Here is a 24,305-nt window from a genome sequence, read left to right on the forward strand (position 1 = left end):
ATTGTACCAACAATGCCAGGATGGCATAGAGGGGGCAATTCCATGATCATAGACATGTTACATGGCCATATTCGGAGTTACCATGGTGAAGCTACATATAGGTAGAGACCTATATGTAGTGCACGCGTGTAATGGTGTCCCCGCACTCACAAAGTTCAGTGAATTGGCTCTGAACAATGTGGGGGCACCTTGGCTAGTGCCAGGGTGCCCTCACACTAAGTAACTTTGCACCTAACCTTTACCAGGTAAAGGTTAGACATATAGGTGACTTATAAGTTACTTAAGTGCAGTGTAAAATGGCTGTGAAATAACGTGGACGTTATTTCACTCAGGCTGCAGTGGCAGACCTGTGTAAGAATTGTCAGAGCTCCCTATGGGTGGCAAAAGAAATGCTGCAGCCCATAGGGATCTCCTGGAACCCCAATACCCTGGGACCTCAGTACCATATACTAGGGAATTATAAGGGTGTTCCAGTAAGCCAATGTAAATTGGTAAAATTGGTCACTAGCCTGTTAGTGACAATTTGAAAGTAATGAGAGAGCATAACCACTGAGGTTCTGGTTAGCAGAGCCTCAGTGAGACAGTTAGGCACCACACAGGGAACATATACATGCACACCTATGAGCACTGGGGCCCTGTGTGACAGGGTCCCAGTGACACATACATATAGGCCACAAACCTATGAGCACTGGGGTCCTGACCAGCAGGATCCCAGTGACACATAACAAACATACTGAAACCATAGTGTTTTCACTATGAGCACTGAGGCCTGGCTATCAGGATCCCAGTGAGACAGTGAAAACAGTGACAAACACCCTGACATACACTCACAAAAAGGCCAAAAGTGGGGGTAACAAGGCTAGAAAGAGGCTACCTTCTCACAATCATCTATGATTTTGATAAAATACTGGTAGATTTGGGTATCATTCTGCGTGGCATAAAGTTTCCGATTTTGCTGGTAAAAGGAGTTAGCAGACAAATTGGGAAATACAGAACTACAACTGATGTAGTAGTTTTGCATGCAGTATCCATTTTTTATTTTACTAATAACTGTGGCCTCCCTTGTGAATCTGCTGAGGATCCATGGATCCAAACCCTGAGTAAAAATAAAATACACCAACTCACAGACTCACTCACACACTCTCTCTCACACACCCATTTACACAACCACTCACACACCCACTCACCCACCCACCCACTCGAACATCCATGTTGCTACTCACACACCTACTCGGGAGACCTCAGAGACCCAGTACATCACTCACATGCCTGCTCAGAGACCCAGAAAAACACTCACACACCCACTTGCAGACACACAGTCACTCACACACACCTGCATACACACCCATACAACTGCTCACTTACCGACTCACAGACCCACACAGCCACTCACCCACCCACACATTCAGTCTCACACACACACTCGCACCCACTTACACACTCACGTACATACCTATACAACCACTCACACACCCATACACAGACCCACACAGCCACTCTTTCATTCACCACATACTCAGACACCCATGTACACACTCATACAGGCACTCACATACCCACTCACAGGCGCACACAGCCATGTACACACCTAAACAGTCACTTCCACACCCACTCACTTACTCATATAGCCTCTTGCACAACCACTCATGCACCCATACAGCAAAACCGCTGACACCCCACTCACACACCTATACAGGCACTGACACCACATTGAGAGACCCACTCAGCCCCTTACACATTCAGCCCATTACACACTCACATGTACACCTGTACACCTACACAACCACTCACACACCCACTCAGAGACCCAGAAAACCATGGGGTTAGCTGCATGGGGGGTTTGGTAACCCCCGCTGCGCACGGCCAAACGCTGTGCGCCTCATAGGGTTGGCTGCATGGGGGGGTTGGCTAACGGTGGTTTTATTAATGTATGGTAATTAAATATTCATTTATGGTAAAAACCCTGGAAATTCACTGGCAAAAAACAAAGATTACAGGGACATTATAGTTAGGTAATGGCATTAAAAAACCATAGAAATTCACTGAAAAAACAAAGGTTACTGGGACGTTATAGTTAGGTTCAGATTTTACACCATAGAAATTCAGTAGTTATATTTATAGTTATCTCAAGAAGCCATAACTCACGCCCTTGTCATGCACTGCTAATTACCCCACATGTTACAGTAGCCATGATATCTTCTATGAGATCATGGATAATATCACTGCATCATTTCCTGTAAAATTATTGATCGGAAAGCTGTGCACGGTGCGGGCAACGGTTATAGTTACATAAGGGCATGAGTTAAAGTTTTTTTAGATAACTATAACTGCTGAGTTTCTATGGTTTTATGTGCATAAAATCTGAACCTAACTATAACATCCCTGAACCTTTGTTTGTTTTCAGTGAGATGGATAAATAGATATAGATAGAGAAACCAAAGATAGAGAGCAAGGAGGAGATAAAAAGCAACTTACACGATCTTCCAAAACCTATTTCTGTCCCAGAACTTTGTTGTGTCCTTCATTGGTAATTGAGAGCGGCCTTAGTACTGGAAAACTGCTCTCTTGAACCCAACCAGGCCAGGCATCAGTAACAGACCTCTTCAAGTAGATGAAATCAGATATATGATTCTGAGCCCTACCTCAGCCCAAAGAAATTCCCCAGTAATGCTCACACAGTTATTCTTGAAGATCAACCTCAATTCAGGAGGAGCCAAGGTTAAGTCAATACTATTACTCTGCCATCTGGCCACTTTGAGTCTGCCACAGTTAAGGTATCCTGGATGGATTATGTACCCTTGGCAAGAGGCATGATGCATGATGTTGCTCAAAGCTGCCGTCACTGGCTCTGCACAGGTTCCAGGCAGCCTCAAATTATGAACCTCTTGGGCAACAGTACCGTGAGGCACCCCAATGTGCTGTTGGAAGGAAAATGATGGATAGTCTAATGTAAAAATGGTCTCTCAGCCAACCAGATGTACACCCCTTTTAAATTCCTAAAAGGCTTGATAAATAAATAGCAATCATAGTGTGCCTTTGTTACTAACTTCTCGTAGGGGAAAGTGCACATTATTATTGATAGCAACAGTGCTTATGCCCAACCCAACACTTCCAACAGTAATGCAGCTTGCATGGTATGTAAGAGATAGGGATGCCTGCTAATAGAATGAAAGGCTGCCTCTGAGGGCAGGAATCGTGTATCTTAGTTGAAGACACTGAGGCAACGGAAAATTCACAAATATGCATTAATCCTTGTGTAGATGTCATACTAATATTTGTGTCACAATGTTTGATACATGCCTGGCTCGGCTACCACTCCAAGTGTCTAGTAAAGAAGCAAAGCCCTGCTAACTACCTGGAGAATGTCACAGAGAAAATGAAATCCCATTGCTAAAGACGCAGAACCTTAGGGCATGGGAATCACTGTTCTCCGGAGCTCCCCAACCAATTATTCATGCCCCAAAAATCTCCTTCCTTTCCAGCGGAATGATTTGTTCCAGAGCTACAAAATCACAGAGTCCCTAGTATCCCGCGCATTCACTTGGACACTAATAAGACATCAAGAATCTAGCAGGGAAGCAGGCACAGGTGGGCAATGAATGCGGACATTTCTAAATAATGCAAGTTTAATAAACGTCGCGGGGATCCCACAGCAGGGAGGTGTGAAGGTATTTTGCATGAATCTACCTCCAGGATATGAACCCCTCACAGGAGTTGCCTACTTTTGGAGGACGGTAAAGTACACGAGAGCCACAGAACTGCAGTTTAACACCAGGAAGGAGAAATCGCACGTAGCTGGTATCTGTGACCAATCGTGTGATGTCTAAACTCTGGGTGTGCTGGTTTATTTAGACTGTCATAGAAGCAGGAGTGGTATAGTTGATAAGTGGGTTAATAGGTAGCAGTGCCATTGAACAACATACTACATCAATCCTTTCTTCATCGTTATGTTTAATAACTTTATACACTTCTGCGTTTCTGAGTGATGTGCGTAGCAGGTGCTTATATTACCCAATTAATGACATTCGAATTGAATCTGTCGTGGTGATGGCCGTTTCTGCTCACTATTTTTCTTTTTTGTGGATAACACGTTTAGAGTACACCACCAATCAATGACTTCAGTCCTGGGTTCATACTACTCCCCAGGAGCCTCAAGACACGCCTTGTGTCCCTGCTAAGCCTGCCGGTGACTTCCCCCACTCAACCTGACAAAACCAACCTCCATTAGGTTCACAAACCCCTGAACTTGGATACTTTATGAGTCCAACAAGGCACGGAGGCATTGAAGGCCCACGAGCTCCGCTGTCGGAAACATAAGGCCAGGATTTTACACCTTCAACCAAATCTATTTGAACAGTTAATAAGCTGAGTGCTGCGGGGCAGGTCCTGAAGGCATCCAGACAAAAACACCGCAGGTCACAACTAAGTTCACACGGCTGGAAATTGCATTTGGTGTGGGTGCAAGCATCCGGATTACCACTGTTTATCCATCACATAAACTAACTATTTATTGAGGTTTGTAGCTGATGGTTCAATCTGCAGTTTATAGACCTCCCAAATGAAAATTAAAATAGCTATAAATGAGACTCCGGTGGTGTCGCCGCTGAGAATGTTATTTTTCGGAAAAGAGTAAAACATAGTTCTTGTGTATTTTTAAGCATAATTTAGGAGAGTATTTTTATAACTCGTACAATCCTATACCGTTTTTGAAGATGCTCTGTTTGAAATTGTTGCACAGCGGTACGAGTGCTTTCAGTCATGTTTTGTTGTACTAAAAATTAGTTAAACAGAAGTAACTTTTGATGTCTAGTCAACGGTAAAGCATAAAGCTTTTGTATGTAGCGAGGGTGACGGCCCAAAGCGTTTTTTTAATTGTGTGGTTGCCGCAACCTACGACCCATAGCTGCCTGACCTGACACCATGCCCGAGAACGTGCCTGGATCTTCTGTTTGCTGCAGGGTTCAAGGTTTAGCGGAGATGAGATCGCATCTACGTAATGCTCTGGGATGCGTTTGAGTGACTGCTACTTCAGCTGGGAGAGGATGCGTTTCTGCCCATGGTGAAATGGTGGTTTGTTTCCGCTAGTTTCATGGAACAGATGGGTCGACTTAGGAATGTACTGAGGCAGGTCAGTGTGTGGGGAGGCTGCCTCACAGTCTTTTCTCATCGATGCCAGTTTCGCAGTGGTGTCTGGCGTTATTATGGTGGAGTACAGTGACTCTGCATGAGTGCCAGAGAACAGATTAACCCCCCTGTCACCAGTTACAGACTTTTGCAAGCCGGAAAGTAGCTTGCTTTCAGCTAGCCCGTCGTTGGTGTTATCTTGACAATTTGTGTGGAGATTAAAAATGTCGCTGTGACTGTATGTGATGAATCTTTTATTTTAAAAATGTCTTTTGTATCTTTGATTTGGAATAATCCACCCGAAAACCTCAGTGAGCCTTACTGAAGAAATATAGGAACTATTCATAGACGTCAAATCACCGAAATGCCAGGGGTAGCGGAGGTGACATCACACGCCCTTTGACCTCCACTTTCGCTCACACACACATAATTATACTTCCACACCAATTCACACTTGCATACACTCCCTCTCACATAAACACACTATCACCCGCAAGCACGCACACAACATACATTTAAACGCATTTTTTTACTTACCTTTGCTACCATGGAAGGGCGTATTCCAGCTAACTGTACTCCATTTTGTATTACACGATAGTGAACAATATATTATTGTTCACTATCTTGTTATAAAGAATTGAAAGAAGAAAAAGAGAGTGGAGCTTCAATTGACTTCCATAAGGGCGCGCTGCCACTGTGTTCCTGGCACTGAATTTGCCATCTCTGAGGCCAGGGGGCGCAAAGGCAGTGCCTGGGGTCGCAAAGGGCAAGACCCTAAATGGCGTCTATGGAATTATGTATATATTTATTTGCAGATGTTGATTGGTGTTTGTGACTAGTTTTTTACTCTCAATTAGTATGCTACATTACTTGTCACATTTTTACATACAGGCCAGAGTTATTCTTTGTGCTGATAGTGGAATATTCAGGGGCTGCTGAGCTTATATTTCTGTATCTCAAAGATCTGCCCTCTCTCGTCCAAACTCTGATGTCCTTGCTACACTTACACTTAATTTGTTGTAAAGGAAATCACGTTTTCCAAGTAATGATGCCACCTCAAATACGGCATGGTAAATTCAGTAATTTTTCTTAAAGGTTTGCAAGCTGCAGTCGGTTTGTAACACCATTGTAGGTCTGCAATTTGCTGCCTGATGCTTATTGCCAGTGCACGTTTTCTTATGTTTTATCAAAACTTATTGTTGCGGAAACTGCTGTACCCGTGTCAACCTAAAACAAGCACGTGCAATGCAATAGGTCTGGTATTTGCAAGAGTTAGGGCTATTAGTGTTGTAAATGAAAATGTCTTTTACCTATGAGTTTTAGTTTCAATTGTAGGGGGAGTGAAGGGGATGTATGTGGTGTATGTGATGTATGTTGTGTGGAGTGAAGTGGAATTATGTGGATTGTATTGAAATTGTTAGCTGCGGAATTATGTCGGGTGATATTGTGTGGTGTGGAGTGTATTTGTGTAGCGAAATTATGTGGCATGATGAACAGATAGGGGTGAGAGCTGCACAAAATAGATGAAACAAAGATAGAGAGGGATAGGTAGTTTGTCTAGGAAGTGGTGAATGAACTTGAGACAGAAGCAATGTTGTAGAGTATTGTGGCTGCATTTCCAAAATATATATGAAGTTAATATTTGAGTGATAAATCATGTGGCACTGGGGAGACTTTTTACAGATGGTGCTATCTTGGTACCAGAAGCACTGCAGCAATGGCTGTTATCTATTACTCAAGAAGAATCATTCCATATTGACAAAGCCTTTATTAAATTACTGTTGGAAAACATGCCTGATGCGCTGTGGTGATCAGTACTGGTAGTAACCTGGAATACGATGACCACTAATGTAATCTTGTCTGATACAGTCACTGTTACAATACTAATAACATTAGTAGCTCTGGATGAGTAAAATACAGTTATAACTAGAGTGAGCTTCTGACACTTATGGGCCCAGTTGGCCTGAACTGGTGGCAGTATTGATAGTTACACCCCAAAACTTGTGCCATGTGCTGGCATTGCAGAATAATGGTTTCCAAAAGCAGAGCATATCGGTAAAGAGGCAGAGGGTGAGGAGGAACATGTAGCCATTCATGAGTTCTGTTGACTGCTTCTCAACATTCCAGATGTCTTCAGCTGTCACTTGCAGAGGTGGAAGCTGGCCCATAAGGACAGCTTTAGCTTTGCAGACTGTTATCAGTTCATTCCATCAGCTGGCAACCAGCCAGTGCTTCGCAACCACAGAAGAAGTTCACAAGCATGAATATATTTCATTGAAAGTCACAAAAGAAGGGAGAACGTCCTTTGCAACTTACAAGGACTCTTAATGTGTAAATTGCAGCTCAATCAATTGGTACATGCAGTGCATTTTTGCACACTGCAAAATCGTTTCCTGCTATTTGAAAGTCGGCTATTTTGCACAGCACAGCCATTGCATGGAAAATGTTTTGCACATCTAGCCATCACATCTCTCACAACTGTACATCTAAGGAAGTAAACGTTGGTTTCACTGTTGCAATGTATTGCTTCCTTATTGTGGATTTACAACTCCTTTTGATCGGCTGGGGTTGACATTGCATCCATTTTAGGACCATCGAAACAAACTTTTGAAACCATCAGAGTCAGGTAGAACCGGTAAGCACTGCAAGTAGGTGAAAGGTGGGTCTCTGCACATGACCAGACAAGCGTAGCAGAGGTTTCCCATGATGTCTTCAATCAAAGCGAGAACCCCCTTATGGGGAGTATCTGCAGACCCCACAGGGCCCCCCACACAGAACCAAACCTTCATGTCAGTTCCTTTATGTGATCATAGAAGCGATGCAGCTGAGAATGGGAACCTGCAGATATAATTACAATGATTCTGCGCTTTTGAACCATGATTGATCTCATCACTTTGTTGTGTTTCTTCTCTGTTTCTTTGGATATTTATAAATACTGTGCTAGGCATGTGCTAATTATATGATCGCCTCGATGCGCCCGAACTGTAAAGACGTTTTGTGGTTTTAGCCGTGTATGATGTTTGTGTTCGTCTTAGTGACACATGATGGGCTGACAATGCTCCTGAAGACATGCTGACAGGGCTGACATCTAATGAGTGTTTTCACATGAGTAATGACTAATGTAAAGCCGCATATTCCATTTCAGGTCTAAGCAGGTGGAGATGCACCAGAAGCACACAAAGTAAACAAGAACAATATTTACAGCTGTGTTTACGAGCTCTCGTGGTTTCCCTGCTCTGCTGTAAAGACGAGCAGGAAGCTAAGAAAAGTATGAGTATGAACACAAACAGAGCAGAGGAAGCACGTTGGGTGTGAAGATGCAATGCAATTTTTGCCTAAATGAAATAAAGAAAATACCACGCATCGTTAAAGAGGCAATGGAGATAAAAGTAGAAAACATACCTGTGGGCTCTACACATGTCCTTCAGACTTATGTTGCAGGCCGCATCGTATGTGGCGCCACACCAGGGAGTCAGCAACGGCTGTAAGGACTCTGGCACCCGGTCGGGAGGTGGGGGTTGCAGTGCTAGAGTGCCCGTGCTGGATGTAGAAGTAGTACTCTACCCCTACAGGAGTTCAGAGTGCAATTTTGTGGCCCAGGGACAGCAGCACAGAACGGCTACAATTAGGGGGCTGTGTTCCAATGCTAACAGGCACTTCAGGATGTCCCCGCAGCACGCCTGGTTTGTCTGTCTGTAGCTGGTCAGTGCCCCGGCATGCGCTGGGCAGCCTGGCACTGAGCGCACGCAGACATGGCTCCCATCTGCCCTGCTCACTGCCCCATCCCCACCAGCTGTGAATAATTCCCAAACCTGATGCGCCGGCCCCAAAAGATGAACTATGTTGTGAAGTAGAGGCGCAATGTCGACATCACGGCTTAGAGCATTACTTACACTGTGGGAGTGAGTACGTAGATGTGTGCGTAGCGTGCACATGGACACAACATAAAACAAATAATGCATTTTTGAAATAGACTCCGACCCGACCTTGGAAAAAGAAACACTTTCAGGAAGGGAGTGAAAACAGCACTGATCATCGTGCAAATTGCTTCCTAAACAAATGAAAGATGAAGCGCGGCATCTGTGAAGCAGGCGCAGTGCTGATAAAACAAAAGTCGGAAAGTCCAAAATAGCTACAATCAAAAACAGACTAAGGCAAAAAAAAAAAAAAAAATAGAACTCTCGCTTCCAAAAGCACGCAGTGGGCTGGCCTGAAAGAAAAGAAAACAAGCCGACCCTGGGAGCTGCCTTTTGTTAGGGTTTAATAGTGGAGCAGATGTTCAAGGAGCCACAGGGAGACAAGAACAGCACCAATATGATAAAGTAGTCCATCAAAGCAAGAGATAAAGAACCAAAGTTGAATTATACAGTAGTTAGTCCCTGCTCTGAAAGAGAAAAAGGAAGGACAAAGAGGCAGGACTGACCATTAGCAAGTAATGGTTTTTAAAGGATACTAAAACAAACAAATTAAATATCTTTTAAGCCCACAAAAAGTATACTAAAGTATAAAAGACGCCCTAAAAATATGGCTAAAAACGAAAGCATTTTTTGTCTCAAAAAGCGCACTTTGCCATAGGGGTGCACTGAAGGGAACTACCTTATATGAGGATGGGCTCTTATAAAAGAGCAAAATGCAGTCACTAACAATGAATTACAGTAATGGCTGAAGTGGGCCGACATAGCGCCCAATGCTGTAGGCGATTGTGGGCAGAAGAAAAATGTGTATGACACAACAACAGGTCGATGAGTGAAGAGGGCAGGCTGAAAGCCTATATAAGTAGGTATAATACACATATAATGTATGTGCAATCAAAAGGTGTTAATTAACGCTAGACTGCACAAGCATTAGCAAAGAGAGGAGACCTCGTCTCTCATCAGTGGCAGCCGGGAATTAGAACATGGGCGGTGTGGGGAGGCCACTCACGCACATATGCACACTTATACTCACAAATTCACACTTACACACCCATTCACATCACTCACATATATGCATGCATTCATAAATACATGCACCAGACATTAAGTAAAAACATAACACTTACATTCCATAGCATCTCTGGAGGGAAGCCTCGGAGGGTCCAGAAGAGTTGGGACTGCCACCTCCTTTAATGTCAGCCAAAAAGAGGAGGCTGCAGTCCCTACCTCATCACAGAGTGGGATGGGGTCAGTGAGAGTTGCTGAGCCACATCACTCTGTGATGAGGTGTCAATGATAGACACTCGGCCCTAGGCACTTCAAAGATTAAAACTGAAGCACCCAGCTCTAAGGCTATCAATGATGCTCCACCTCATCATCAGGGGGAGGTCCCCCAAGCACTTTGCCAGTATGAAAGGTACCACCCACAGGAGCTGTCACATTTTCAGCCTGGCAAAGTTCAGGTCAGACAACCAGACACTTGCAAATTCAGCACATGTATAGCACCTGGATGCCTGACATGACCATAAAGAGTGTCTGTCAGGCTGACCTTTCCTCAGCCTGACAGACGTCCTTTATTTCAGGGAAAAAGGTGGGAGGGTGTGTCCCATCTGCCCTTAAAGACGGGTCGCAGCTGGCTCTCATGTTATTTTGTATGCAGACATAAATGCGATTACACATGCACACCTACAAAATAATAAGTGCCATTTTTTAAAATGTATTGATCAGTAAACAAATAAAACATTAAAGAGAAGTAGCACAAAAGCACTTTTGTAGTTTTAAGTTCTGGAGGGGCCAGCAGCAATTTTGCTGGCTGGTCCTGTTAAAGAAAAAATCTAAATAAATAAAAAAAGAAACTAAAACTAACACATTGTGCTAAGGGGGCAATGCAAGAGTGGGTGGTAAACAGCAACGCAGAGTGGGTGAGCTGAGAAGCAATATGCCACACTACTTCCCCTCTTCAGGAAACCCTCAGCAGACCCGAAGACAGTAGCCAATTACTGTCCTACTTCCTTCGTACTCTACCTGCCAAAAGTCAAGGAAAGATGATAAACCGATGCCTAGCCACCCACCTCAATGACAACCACCACCTCAACAACACTCAATCCAGATTGAGGCTCAGCCACACTAGAGAACTTGATGATCTGGGATAGAGGAAACACAGCAGGCCTCTTCCTACAATTTACCATCAACCTTTGACACCATTGCTCACCCATCCTTATCTAACAGCTGCGCGTAGACTGCATCCAAGGACTCACACTTCTCTTCATTTGCTCCTTCCTGATAGTTAAGACCCGGTCTGTCAGCCTTTCCCACTTCACCTCATACGCCGTCAACCTCATCTTGGCAGTTCTGCCAGAATCCTTACTCTGCCCCATCCTGTCAGTGCCTAAATGACCCCACTCTCCAGCATCACACGTGCCCATGGCATCAACATCCTATCCAGTGCTGATGACACTCAGCTAATACTCTCCCACTCTGACAAGAATCCAAACACCAGTTTCTCTGTCTGCATAACTTAAGTCATCACATGAATGAAAACCAAGTGCCTCAATCTCAACAGAAAAAATGGAAGTCGTAATCTTCAGCAAAGACACCTTGCTCTGATTCTCCACCCAGTGGCCTGACCCCCCCCCTTTAAAATTAATACAGTACAGGAGTATGGGGTCCCCGGGACCTTGAGAGTCAGGTGAGCACATGCCCGTTTCCCCAATAATTATAAAAAAGGGTGCTCCAGGTAGGCAGCAGGACACAAAAATTAATAATTGAGCAGCAAGAGCAGCTTACTTATTATTCACTACTCCTTGAAGGAGCGCCCTATAACGCCCTGAGAAGGCTCTTTTTATTATATTTTTGTGAACTTGGTGGTACTCCTGGTAAAGGGAGGGGCACCACCATGCCTTTTGATAATGCTGTGGAGGGCTACAGGAAGTGCAGAAGCCCCCCAGCAACATTAAAAAAATAGTAAGTCTCCATGGGTCATTATAACAATGACCCGAGAACAACTTACCATATTTTTTTTAAAGCACTCCTAGCTGCACCTCTGTGCTCTTCAGCTGGAGTGCATGGCCCACGTGTGGTTGTTTTTATGAATGCATTTTGTGGACTGAAAAATGTAAAACCAAGACTCCAACATGCTGCTTTTATTTTTTTTTAAAAGCAATATGTCTCTGAGACTTCTTCTTTTAACATTTTGCAGCTCACAAAATACAATAATAAAAACGGACTGACAGGCATGTTTCTTTTTTATTAAAACTTTATTAAACATTTTTATAATAATCATTATTGTTAAACAATGTGTTGTGTGAATAACTGAAATATATATGTGATTAAGAATATTTGTGATTTGTGGGGAATGGTGTTCATTGTAACACCGTCAACATGTGCATTGTGAGCATGCCTAATGTATATTAGCGTTTGATTGCACTTAATGGCCTTTAAAATAAAAAAACAACCCAGAAGGATGGCGTCCCCAGGGCCTAAAAAGGCTCAGGGAAAGGACCATGTGGCCCCCATTCCCTTTAAGAGATATACAGCCCTGGGGGGTGGGTCCCCAGAGCCGTAATAGGCTGACACAAAGGAGACTAGGGATCTCATTATTAGTTTGGTGGGTGGAAAAGGCCACCTGCCAAACTCCTGCATTCAGGAGACCGCCAGTGCGGTATCCTTCCAGCTGGCAGACAGTGATTTGCATGACGGATCTGGCCAGGGGGGCAATGTGGGGGCCCCTGACACCCCGTTTCTACCAGCCTTTACATAGCCAAAAAGTGGTGGTGCTGGCGGTCCAACCATGGCTGAACCATTGCGTAAATAATGTGGAGGTCTGACTGCCACCACTTTGGTGGGGGTCAGACCGCCACCGTGAGTCTGGCAGTCCCAGGACCGCCAGACTCGTAATTAGGGCCTAGGTGTGGGATGGATGGGCCATCCCGCAAGGAAGGCTGGTGTAGAGCTGTGCCCTGTCCCACCTAAACTTCAGACAATGAACACACAAATGAACTTGACACCCGCCTATTGTACCCCCATACTGTTTGGAGCCTTGGCAGGGAGGGGAATAGCGTTCCAGAACCAGATATGGGAGTAGGATATGCTAAGGAGAACACTTCCTTTAGATTCTGCCCATAGTGTCACCACAAATTTGACCAGAAAGACAACCACCAAGTTTGCAGTCTGTGCTTGCCGAGATACTGCACAACTCTGGGTTGTGAAGTGTGTGCCAAATTGAAACTGAAGACACTTAGAGCAAGGGAGAAGAGACAGGCACACTATGTCATGCAGATCCAGAAGAGCATTGCATCTCTGAGGGACCTCAGGTGTCGAACAAGGAAGAGGATAATGTTGCCGAAGGTGCCAAGGTAGAAAGCTTCAACTCCAAGGAGGAGACCATCAACATCCAGGTCCCATAACAAGGACACTGCAGAAGGGCGCTTGTCTAAAAAAACTTCTGCATTGGCAGACAGCCCAGAGCGGGAGAGGTCAAAGAAAATGAAAGCCGAAACACTGTTTCTGGGGAAAAGGTCATTAGTGGAAAGATGAAGAGAAGGCACTTGAGGTCGAGTGGAAAAAGAGACAGCTTGGGCTGAAATGGCAGCAATCCTCCAAAACAAGAAGAAGGATGTCAAAGCCTGTCTGCAGGAATTCTGAATTCCATCTAAACCTGGAAAAAGGCTACAAGGAGGTGGAGACTCACAACGTGGAAACACCAAAAACACCAAAGTCGCAAGAGGAAGCACACAAAATATTCTATGATGAAGATGACCCTGAGTTTAATTCATTAGACCGACAACATGGAATATCCATGGCAGGATCTCGCTGCCGTCTCTCCAGGAGAGGGACTTAACATGTATTCACGAGGCCTTCACCTCCATTGATATCAACTTGTATAGTAAGGTGGTGAAGAGAGCAGCAAAAAAATATGGGGTCCAGGTAGATGAGGAAAAGACACAAACATATTTGTTACTCGAAAACCTCCTGCCCTCACAAAGCAAGTGCCAGTACCTACACTTCCCTAGTCCAAAATGCTATCCAGCATTTTGGACCAGAGAAGAGAGGCATTCATGGAACTGGCAACCCTCCAACAGCAGAAAAGAAATACTAACAATCTTCAAGTGACCCTGCCTACATACAATGTAACTCTACAGCAGACTCGATCATTGTGACCACTGCAAGGAAAGGGCCAATGTGTTGGGGACATCTCCTGAAAAATAGAGCAAAAGGATCAAGATGGTGAGACCAATGTTTGAAAGAGGAGCCACAACACAATGGTGCAATTGCCCATCACCAATTCTTATGCCCTATTGATTAGGTATGCCCACCATAACTGGGAAGAGGTGGTAGAATTGCTGAAAAACCTGCCTAAACAGTACCAAAAGAGAGAAAACACTTTTGTAAAAGAGGGGATCACATGGTTAAAATCGGCACTATATGCCTGGGCACGGCAAGCAGGCAGCTGGTGACAGGAACAAAAATGAGAAGATACGCCTGACTATGGGTGTCAGGCTTTAAAAATAAGGTCCAGGCAAACATAATCAACACTCCCTTCAACAGCACTGCAATATTTAAAGAAGTATTGGCAAAGCCAATTGATCTCGGCAATGTGAGAGTTATTGGCATTCTCAATGTCTCTTAGCCATGTAGTATAGCACCACGGCTGCTGTTCAGCATGGCTGAAAGTTGTGGAAAAAACGCTATGACATGACCAACGCTGGCCATCATAGCGCTTTTTGTCTGGCAGGAAGTGTGGGACAATAAACACTACAAGGAGGCCGGGCAAGCAAAACAACATGGGAGGGGGTGGAGGATGGGTGGAGAGAATAAAAAACAATATGATGCAGCCAGCAGTGCCCATGTCATATTGCTTTTTGTTTTGGTGGGTAGGGGGTCTGAAATTTGACCTCAGTCCTTAAATGCATAGCAAACATGAATGTTGTATATTGATTGTATTGTAGAATTCAAGGTGCTTCTCAAGCGTTACATGTTGGTGATTCGCTGCAATAGGCATCTTCAATCAATCAATCAATCAATCAGGGATTTGTAAAGCGCACTACTCACCCTTGAGGGTCTCAAGGCACTGAGGAGATGGGGGAGAAGGCAGTGGGGGAGAAGTGCTGCTACTGCTTGTACAGCCAGGTCTTGAGAAGTTTCCTGAAGGTAAGGTGGTCTTTGATGTGGCGCAGGTGGGTGGGGAGAGTGTTCCACGTTTTGGTGGCGAGATGTGATAATGATCCACCGCGGGTTGTAGTTCTGCGGACGCGTGGGACGGTTGCGAGGGCGTTGTCAAATCAGGCATGAGATTTGCATTGATGTAGGTTAGATTGTAGAGTTTGCACAATAGTAGTGTTTCCCCGGATAGATGGAGGCTGTTTTGGAAACATAGGAACAGCAGCCACATAGTTTTGAACCACAGCAACAAAAAGCACACAATAGGCAAGCAAGAAAATCTCAATGGAAAGGAGCCAATTTCCTCTAACAAGAGAAACAGCCCATGTTTTATTTAAAGTTTTGGACTTCATCTAAGAGGAATGAGACATAAGATTTTCTGAACAGCCATGTGTGAATAGAGTGAAATGCTAGAAGAAAGAAAATATAAAAAACAAGCAGCGACGGGGGGTTAGCGAGACGAGACAGGTAAGCAGCAATGAGGGAGAGGGTGGGAGGAGAGGTTAAGCAGCAAAGCGAGAGGGGATGGGCAAGCAACACCAGGACATTAACAAAAAAAATCCACTCACTTTGAAGTCAGAGAAAGAAATGTAAAGAGGCACCCTCAGAAAACAGCATCTGATATTTGTTCTCGGCCTTTGAATGCACAGCATATCTGAATGTTGTATGTTGATTGTATTGTTGAATTTAAGGTGCTTCTTAAGCGTTAAGTGATGGTGAATTGCTGCAATAGGCATCTTGTCAAATCAAGCATGAGATTTGCGTCGATGTAGGTTATAACGTAGAGTTTGCACTGGAATAGTGTTTCCTGGAGAGATGCACGCTGTTTTGGAATCTTAGGAACAGCAGCCACATAGTTTAGAACCACAGCGACAAAAAGCAATCGGCCTTCAAGAAAAACTCAACTGAAAGGAGCCTATTATCTCTAACACAAGAAACAGCCCATGTTTTATTTGAAGCTTTGGACTTCATCCGAGAGCAATGGGACATAAGGCTTTCTGAACAGCCATGTGTGAATGGAGTAAAATGCCAGAAGAAAGAAAATATAAAAAACAAGCAGTGGTGGGGGACCGAGACGGGGCAAGCCATGATGGACGGAGGGGGCAAGCAGGGATGATGGAGGAGGTGGGGGGACAAGTCAAGCAGTGAAGCAGGAACAGGTTTGGGGACAGGCAATCAATACTGAAACAAAAACAAAAAAATCCACTCAATTTGATGTCAGACAAAGAAACGTAAACAGGAGCCCTCGGAAAACAGCATCTGACATTTTATCTCAGTCTTTGAATGCACAGCAAGTGTGACGAGATAAGGACAAGATTTACAGGCCCGTTTACAGAAACAGAGCTCAGAGCGACTGAAAACATGAGCACTCCTGTGAAGTACTCCTAAAACTGTTCCTAAAATGGGAGCAGTCGATTGATTGTAGTAATTGATCTGTGCTCTCAGGGACGGCTAAACACAGGAAGAGGCATGATGCATGCATGCCATGGACAAATGGGGAGAAAGAATATGACAGCGACAATTGAGACAGAAAATGGGAAGCCTGCGGCTGGGCTGGAGCCCGCATATTGGATACAACATGTCTCTTCAAGACAGCGCATGCCCTGTCTGGCCAAGATCAGAAAAGTACAATGAGACAAGAAAGTATATAAGGACTATGCAGTATAGGGAGAGAGTGACTGCGCCCACAAGAAGACCAACAAGAGGGAGCTTCCAATCCACCAAGACACAGCAACCCATCCAACAAACAGGCCAAATGCAGGGAACAACACAGCAATGGCAATACCAAACGCCACAAAGGCAGTCTTTTCGCTGGTGATCAATAGGGAAGGGGCAACTGTCTAGAGCAGACAAATGGATTCTCAATATCATCCAACATGGATATTGCATAGAACTGGTAAGACACTTCCAAGTTGATGACAAAAGGAAATACCACATACAGAAGAGGAAAGATAATATTTACAACAAGAGGTGAAAGAGCTGTTGCACAAACAGGCAAAAGAAATGAAACCGCAAAATGAGATCAATCAGGGAAACTACTCAACATCATTCCTAGTACCGAAACGGTACATGCCACTGCACCCAATATTTGATATATGTTATTTAAACAAATTCATAAAGACAGAAAAATAAAAATGCCAACGCTGTAAGAAGTCACCCTCAACTGCAAGAGGGAGACTGCATGGCAACTCCAGATCTAAGAGATGCTTACTTGCACCATGAACCAAACAAAAAAAAATCTTACACTTTGTAATAGACAGAACACACTACCACTTCAGAGCACTACCATTTGGAATATCATCACAGGGTGTTTACAAAATGCTTATCCGCTGTAGCCGCATACTTGAGAAGAAAGTGGATACAGATGTATCCCTACCTAGACAATTGGCTGGTGAAGGCAAAGTCATTCTCTAGACGTGCAAAACAGCATAAAAACAGTGATGGAAATACTTCACAGACTTGGTTTCTCAATAAACATAGAAAAACCATCACTAATACTGGAAAAACAGAACATGTTTTCAGGGGGAAAAATAAATATAGTAGAAGCCAAAACATTCCCCAGCCACATGAAAATCCATGCGATAACACAACGAACTCCCTGCTACCGCAAGGATCAGTCTCTGACAGTGAGTACAGTGGGGAAGATGCTAGGCAGGATAGCTTCCTGCATCCCACTAATTGCATATGTAAGTCTACACATAAACTATTCTAAGAATGGATTCAGACCCAATGGTCACAAGCAACAGGGAGTTGGGAGGATCTAGTGGTTGTTCCACAAAAAGTGCAAGAAGAAACGGCATGGTAGAGCAAAGAGAACATAATAGTGGGCAGACTTTTACACTACCAAATCCAATGGTGAACATCAGCATTTATGCCTGCCAAACGAGATGGGGAGTATTCATTGGGAGACTCGTTAGAGGGGTATGCAAACTGGAAAAAGTGACAACACATAAATATACTGGAACTAAAGACTGTTTTACTGGCTGTGAAAGTGTTTCAGACACAGGTCTGATGGACCGCACATCAGATGTTTACTTCAACAAACAGTGAGGTAAGAAGTCCATCACCCCATCATAACAGACACAGGAATCCTGGAGGTGGCCATCCAAAGAATGATAACACTAATAGCAATATACCTGTTAGGAGTGGACAACATGGAAGCGGATGAGCTCAGAGACATACATCCATACCTCTAGAAAGGGAACTAAATCAGAGAGTAATCCAAAGAGTGTTGCATGTGTGGAGGACACCAGAGGTGGACCTGTTCCCAACACTACACAATGTAAAATGCCAGAAATATGCATTCAGGCTCCCACACTGCCACTCCGTCTGGAGTACCCTGTCAATAGCGGTGGAGCTGGGACTTTAAATATTTGGTTTAAGGTGTAAGCTTACCAACTCATTAAATCATCTGTTACTCGGTTCAGGTTGACAGACTTTTTCTGTAAGTAAAAATTAATCAGGAGCTGCAAATGATTTTGAACTTATTAAAATTTATAATCATGGTATTGATGTCACAATAGGCAGGTAAACAATTTATTTGAGGCTGCAATCTAATTGGGGTCCAATCTATTCTGCAAGATAATCAGCATGCAGTAAAATTTTGGTAGGCTTTAAATTAGCATATGTTCTCTTGCTGATATCGAGGAAGATCTACCAGGAACAATACAACTAGCAGAGTTGCAAGAATGCACACACTTGAAGCCATTGTGGATAGCAATTTTCTTGTTCACTGAGGCACATAAGTCTAACTGGACCTGGGCCCAATTTCCTGAGTGCAAAGCCTTGATACAACAGACCAGCAAAATCATCCCTGTGGTGAAAGGTTCACCCGATCCACTGTGAGAAAATGCCCTTTTGTGTGGTCACCCTCACTTTATACTGAATTCTATTGGTGATTTTCAGACTCTGCTAACTGGGGGCACTTCTGTCCAGTGTCAAGTGTTTGTGCTCTGACTTCTAGAGAATGCACAAATTGGCTAATCCCTGATGGATAGTTTAACATTTTTGTAAGGCCATAGTACATGGTGCAGACAATACATCTATGACATGCAAAGTTAGATTTCACCTGTGGACAACACCACTTATTGTGCCATCCACTAACGTGACACTAAAAACATGACATTGGGCCAACCATTGTATCCTGACTGCTGCAGTTTAAATCTGCAACCCAAACAGTCAAACTGACCCCTTTTCCTCAGGGTAAAATTCTTTGTTTTAAATGTTAAAATAGTAATATATCACACTTGCGTAGGCCTTATAGCCCACAAGGTAGGGTACATGGTATTTAGAAATGGGACATGTAGAAATGTAATGTTACCATGTTCCTGCAGAGACAAGTCCCTAAAAGCTATTTTCACTGTGGATGGCGCTGGCTGTTGTATAAGAAACTGGAGTACAGATGTACATATTAATTCTGTATCTCAGGCTTGGAGCAGCTAGAAAACAAATTCAACCACTCTTGTTTATTATTTATTAAAAGCCCAATTCTATAGAGAATTTGGTGTTTAAATAAATATTTCTTAAGAGTAACATTTAAAAAGTTACTTTTTCCCTGCCTGAAGCTCCTGGAAGCTCATCTGCATTAGCTCTCCAGCAGCTGTCAGTGAAGTACTTGATGTTAATGAGGCGTGAAAACTGCTTCCAAAACAGGAACAATGGCCTTGGTAGGCATTTTCTTTCTCTGGCAGGAGGACCCAGTGAGATGGGTCTAGGAACCTAATTAACTACAAAGGGGCCTGCCATCGCACAAGTAAATGCCACCTAACACCTGAAAAGGCCCCAGCCTTTGACCCTAGTCGGACTGGCACCAAACCCAGTGGGAAGATAGCTTCCACCAAAACTGGTTTTGAGTGACCACAGAGTAAGGGACTTCTCATTAGCTTAGCCACGCTGTTAGGTGGGTGCATAGGCTCTGCAAAAAGATAGAAGGGTTTCCCCATCTTGGATTTTATGAATAAGGTGCACTGTGGAATTGTCTGGAGTAGGGCAAACAGGAACCATTGCAATAAGAGGAAAGGGATGCCATTGGGAAGTTTTACTTCATAGATTAGGGAAGAGCCAGATTCACCCAACCCACTAGCTGTTACCAATCCTAAATGTGGAACCCTAAGGCACCATCTTCTGAGTACTATCTGGATCTGTGGAAGAATAGAAGGATTGCACCTGTGGCTGTACACCTGTGAGGACAACCGAAAGGCTGGACCTGCTTCTACTTGTACCTAGGTCTAAGAAGTGTACTCCAGGGAACACTTAGCTGGCCTCCTGTATGGCTAGAGGATCACAAGGAGCTGCAAGAGGCCTTTTTCCTGAAGTGCCCTCGACCAGTCACAACTGGACCCTGCTATTGGCCTCTACCTGACATCCCAGTAGTTTCTAAGTGTCTCCCCTACGGTCATGGGAGCCTTAATAGTGTACTTGTGGTTGTTTGGGCACCAGAAGAATGTTCTGGCAAGTACACAGTGTCAGATTGGATTTCAGCTTTGAATATAAATAAAAACAACTTAATTCCAATGTGCATTGGGACCTTGAAGAAATTTCAATGTTTGTCTTCAGTAAAGTGACAAAAATCATTTTCTGAAGTGGGACATAGAAGTCTTTTCAAACTTTTTGACTTTCGACTTTCAACAGAACCAATTCAATGGGTATAGTTGACCCAGACTATGACCATAGACATAGACATTGGCACTTTACTTTTTCTCTGCTCTTTTTCACTTATATAATTTTAAAAAACATACCTCGAACTGCTCTTATTGAATTTTTGTCATTTGGTTGCATTTCACTTAATACGTGTTTCTCTATTTGTATGAATTGGAGTGGGATCTGTTTTATTGTGTTCTAACTTTGACCTTTTAACTGTTTTGGCACTTCTAAATGCATTACACATTTCCCCAAAGTTAAGGCTGTCTACTCTGAGTCATGGCTGCCATGGGTTGAGCTCAGGGCTAAATTACTGAAACATCTGACTGGGCCTAACAGGTTAATATCTTTATTACTTGCAGTGGACTTCCATTCACCCCAATTAATAATTCACTTTCTTACATCCACCATATAAAATGCTGCTTTGAAGGGCATGACACAGGTTTATAAAGTTCCTCACTATGAGAAATTCTTGGCCAAAACCAGCATATAAGCAAGGTGCATCATACTCAACCCGAAAAAATATATGCATAATCTGCATTATACAGGGCTGCATCAGAGTGGCAATCTCAGCTTTTCAGGAAAAGGGGTTTCATTTGACTGTGAAAGAGTAAAATTGTTATCATGAACAATTTTGCATTATATGCCAAATTTTCCATAACCTCGCCAGACCTCTGATAATTTGATGTGTTCCTTTTATTAGTAATTGATAGTTTTCTTACTGTAAATATAATTGTTTTTTATATGGATTCAGGCAGATATGAGATGAAAGACTTAAATAAAAATGTTAATTCTGCATCCTCATTGATAAATTATATATTTTGAAAATGTTGTAGTATTCTGTGATGTAAATCTAATGATGCGCACCGGGTCAGAGGGGGCAACAAAGCACTCACTGTAAACATTATGCAGTAGCCCATCATCCTATTATAAAATTGCAACAACGTCGTAGAGATCAGGCAAACTAGTTCATTGTTTCAGAGGTGGAATCATGTTAGGAGCATAGAGAGAAATATCTAGGTCAGGATTGTCTAGCATTGGTCAACGAGGGGCTGATACATGACAGTTTTTCATTAAAAAAAAACAAGTAATATGAACAAATATATTAAGTTCCTTTTGCACCATTGATGGATAGCTCTTATCAAGGGTTGCCCAACACTGTGTAAAGTACCTTGAAAAAGTTGCTGATTTTAACTTATCACTATTTATAAGATTTAACTAAAGAAATCAATTTGTCTAATGATTTTTGTCCTCCCAATTCTAGGCTGTGTTGAGAGAGGCCTGTGGGAATGCCCCTCTAACAAGCACTGCATAAAGTCTTCTATGATCTGTGATGGCTTCCCTGACTGTCCTGATAAAGTGGACGAGAAGAACTGCTGTGAGTAAATATTCTTGCTAGGCGCTCGTTCCGATTGGTCATACATCTGGAAATTGCTTTGTGTTGCCATCCCTGTGTGTAGCTGCTGGTTGTGGGATAACTGCTAGTTCTGCCTCTGCCCCTTACCGGCTGTCTTTCTGTATCTCTGTTGGTTGTATCTGTTCTTCTGCCCTTCGAGCGAGAGCATTTGTTGTGTGCAGCCCCAAATTCATGCTCACCGAGGACTGATTTGTTCGTATTATTGCTGGATTCTGTTGTACTTGAACTGAGTGGGGGACACGTCCTCCCGGTATCCTTCCTCTTGCAAACTGTTGGAGACGCCTTCTTTGATGTACACTGATGGGGCTATGTTTGCGTCAATGTTGTTTGGACAGAAGGGTATCTTTTTTGTATGTTCATTTAAAATGCATAATAAATAAAAAAAGAAAAGAAAAAAAACTCCAGCAGATATCAAGATAGACACATTCTTTTAACCACCTTAAGTGACAATTGGGAAATAGCCACACAGATAGTTCAGCCGTAAAGTGATTCTATTAAAAATTATTAATGATGCTACAGTTCTGTATGTCCCAGGTGTTTACTATGTATAGAAAGTGCAAAGGGGCATTGGAAGGTCATGGCTAAACTAAGTATGAAGCATTTACCATTTGTCAATGACATTGTTTGTGCTCCCCACAATAGGTACTTATGTACTAACAAATCAATAACAAAGTCGAAATAATTTTCTACAAGGATATAACTCGGAATTATAGCAAACATGAAGGTGAAATGTGGATAAGAGGACCTTTGAGGGTCACCAGAGTTACTGATGTGAGTAATGAAGGCAATGTCTAATGGAATATGGCAGTAGGATAACATTTAATATCTTGGGCCTGTGTGAACGAGATACTCCGTTCCTCCCTTCTAAAATTAATCAGTCTTTTGTTTGAGTTCATTGTACAACACCTTTCAGTTGCAGGTCACTTTGATGCATCCTCACTCTGATGTCCTCAAGATAGCTAAATGAGGTGTAAGTTACCATGAATTGTAGCCTGTGAACACAAGGGTGAGAAGTGTGCTACAGCGAGTATAAATAATATAAAAGATCTTGTTGTCCAATTGAGTGCAAAGGTAAATATACATTATTTTATGGTAAAGTAGCTATGACAGAGAGAAACACACAGTAGCCTTTCAATAATTTTGATAGAAAGTGATAACATAAAAGATAAAGTGCCCTTTGCCCTACATTATAAGGATATCGTAAGTCACAGAGGGGGGTCATAACCATATAGAGGAACAAGGCTGAATGTTGAGTTACATTATAAGGTAATAGAACTTTAATGTGACTTGCAATATCCTTATCATGTATTCCAGGAAGTACTTTATCCCATATAATACATGGCCACACCAACACCTTTCCCTCAACCCCGTTAAAACCGCGGTGCATAGGCCTTTCATTTGAAAGAGCGAGCATGGGGCAAACATGAAGAATAAAAATAAAACCTATAGTGCAAAATGAAACATCAGAATTTTGTTAGATATTTGTTGCAAATAGATATTGGAAATAATATGGAGAAAATGGTAGCAGTGGTATGGTGTCTCGCATGTCGAAAATGTATGTAGAGGATGTAGATAACCTGCTCAACAGGTGAAGCACTATTCTACCAAACTAGTGTCAAAAAGTGTGGGAAAAACTTGCACAACAACATGACCATAAAGCACACCCAGAGCAGATCAAATAATCCTAGAACAGTAAAAGACCATCCAGTACGTTAAGTTACTAAGTAAGACCGTAGTAATCCAGTGGTGAAGTTGAGGTGTTTATTCCACCAAAAGGCAGGCAGCTGACACACGTTTCGCTTATTAGGACTTTTTCGAGGCTCTATGCAGAATAACTGCTGATCGCCAACTGTATAAAAAAATCAAGGTAATGCAAAGACACAATATCCACAAAGATCCACACAGATTCTTGTCTTTCCCCTCTGTATATGGTAATCTTATTGATGCATTCTCCCTTCAGCCTGTATCTGACTCGAGCCAATGCATTGTCATACAAAATCATTAAGAAATTGACAATCGCTTCATCAATCCTTTGTCTCCTCATAAAGCCA

At 43.1% G+C, this 24,305-nt stretch overlaps 1 protein-coding gene across 4 annotated transcripts in view; it reads left to right on the top strand.

Moving 5' to 3' along the window:
- The window catches only part of CORIN (corin, serine peptidase), a 1,512,429-nt gene that overhangs the window by 1,310,131 nt on the left and 177,993 nt on the right, over positions 1–24,305 (top strand). For all 4 annotated transcript variants that reach the window (XM_069201641.1, XM_069201646.1, XM_069201651.1 and 1 more), the window contains exon 14: positions 22,102–22,215. In XM_069201641.1, coding sequence (XP_069057742.1) covers positions 22,102–22,215 — 114 coding nt within the window. The remainder of the gene's footprint in view (positions 1–22,101; positions 22,216–24,305) is intronic.

This window comes from Pleurodeles waltl, chromosome 1_2 (genome assembly GCF_031143425.1).
Source record: "Pleurodeles waltl isolate 20211129_DDA chromosome 1_2, aPleWal1.hap1.20221129, whole genome shotgun sequence".
Classification (NCBI taxonomy): Eukaryota; Metazoa; Chordata; class Amphibia; order Caudata; family Salamandridae; genus Pleurodeles; species Pleurodeles waltl.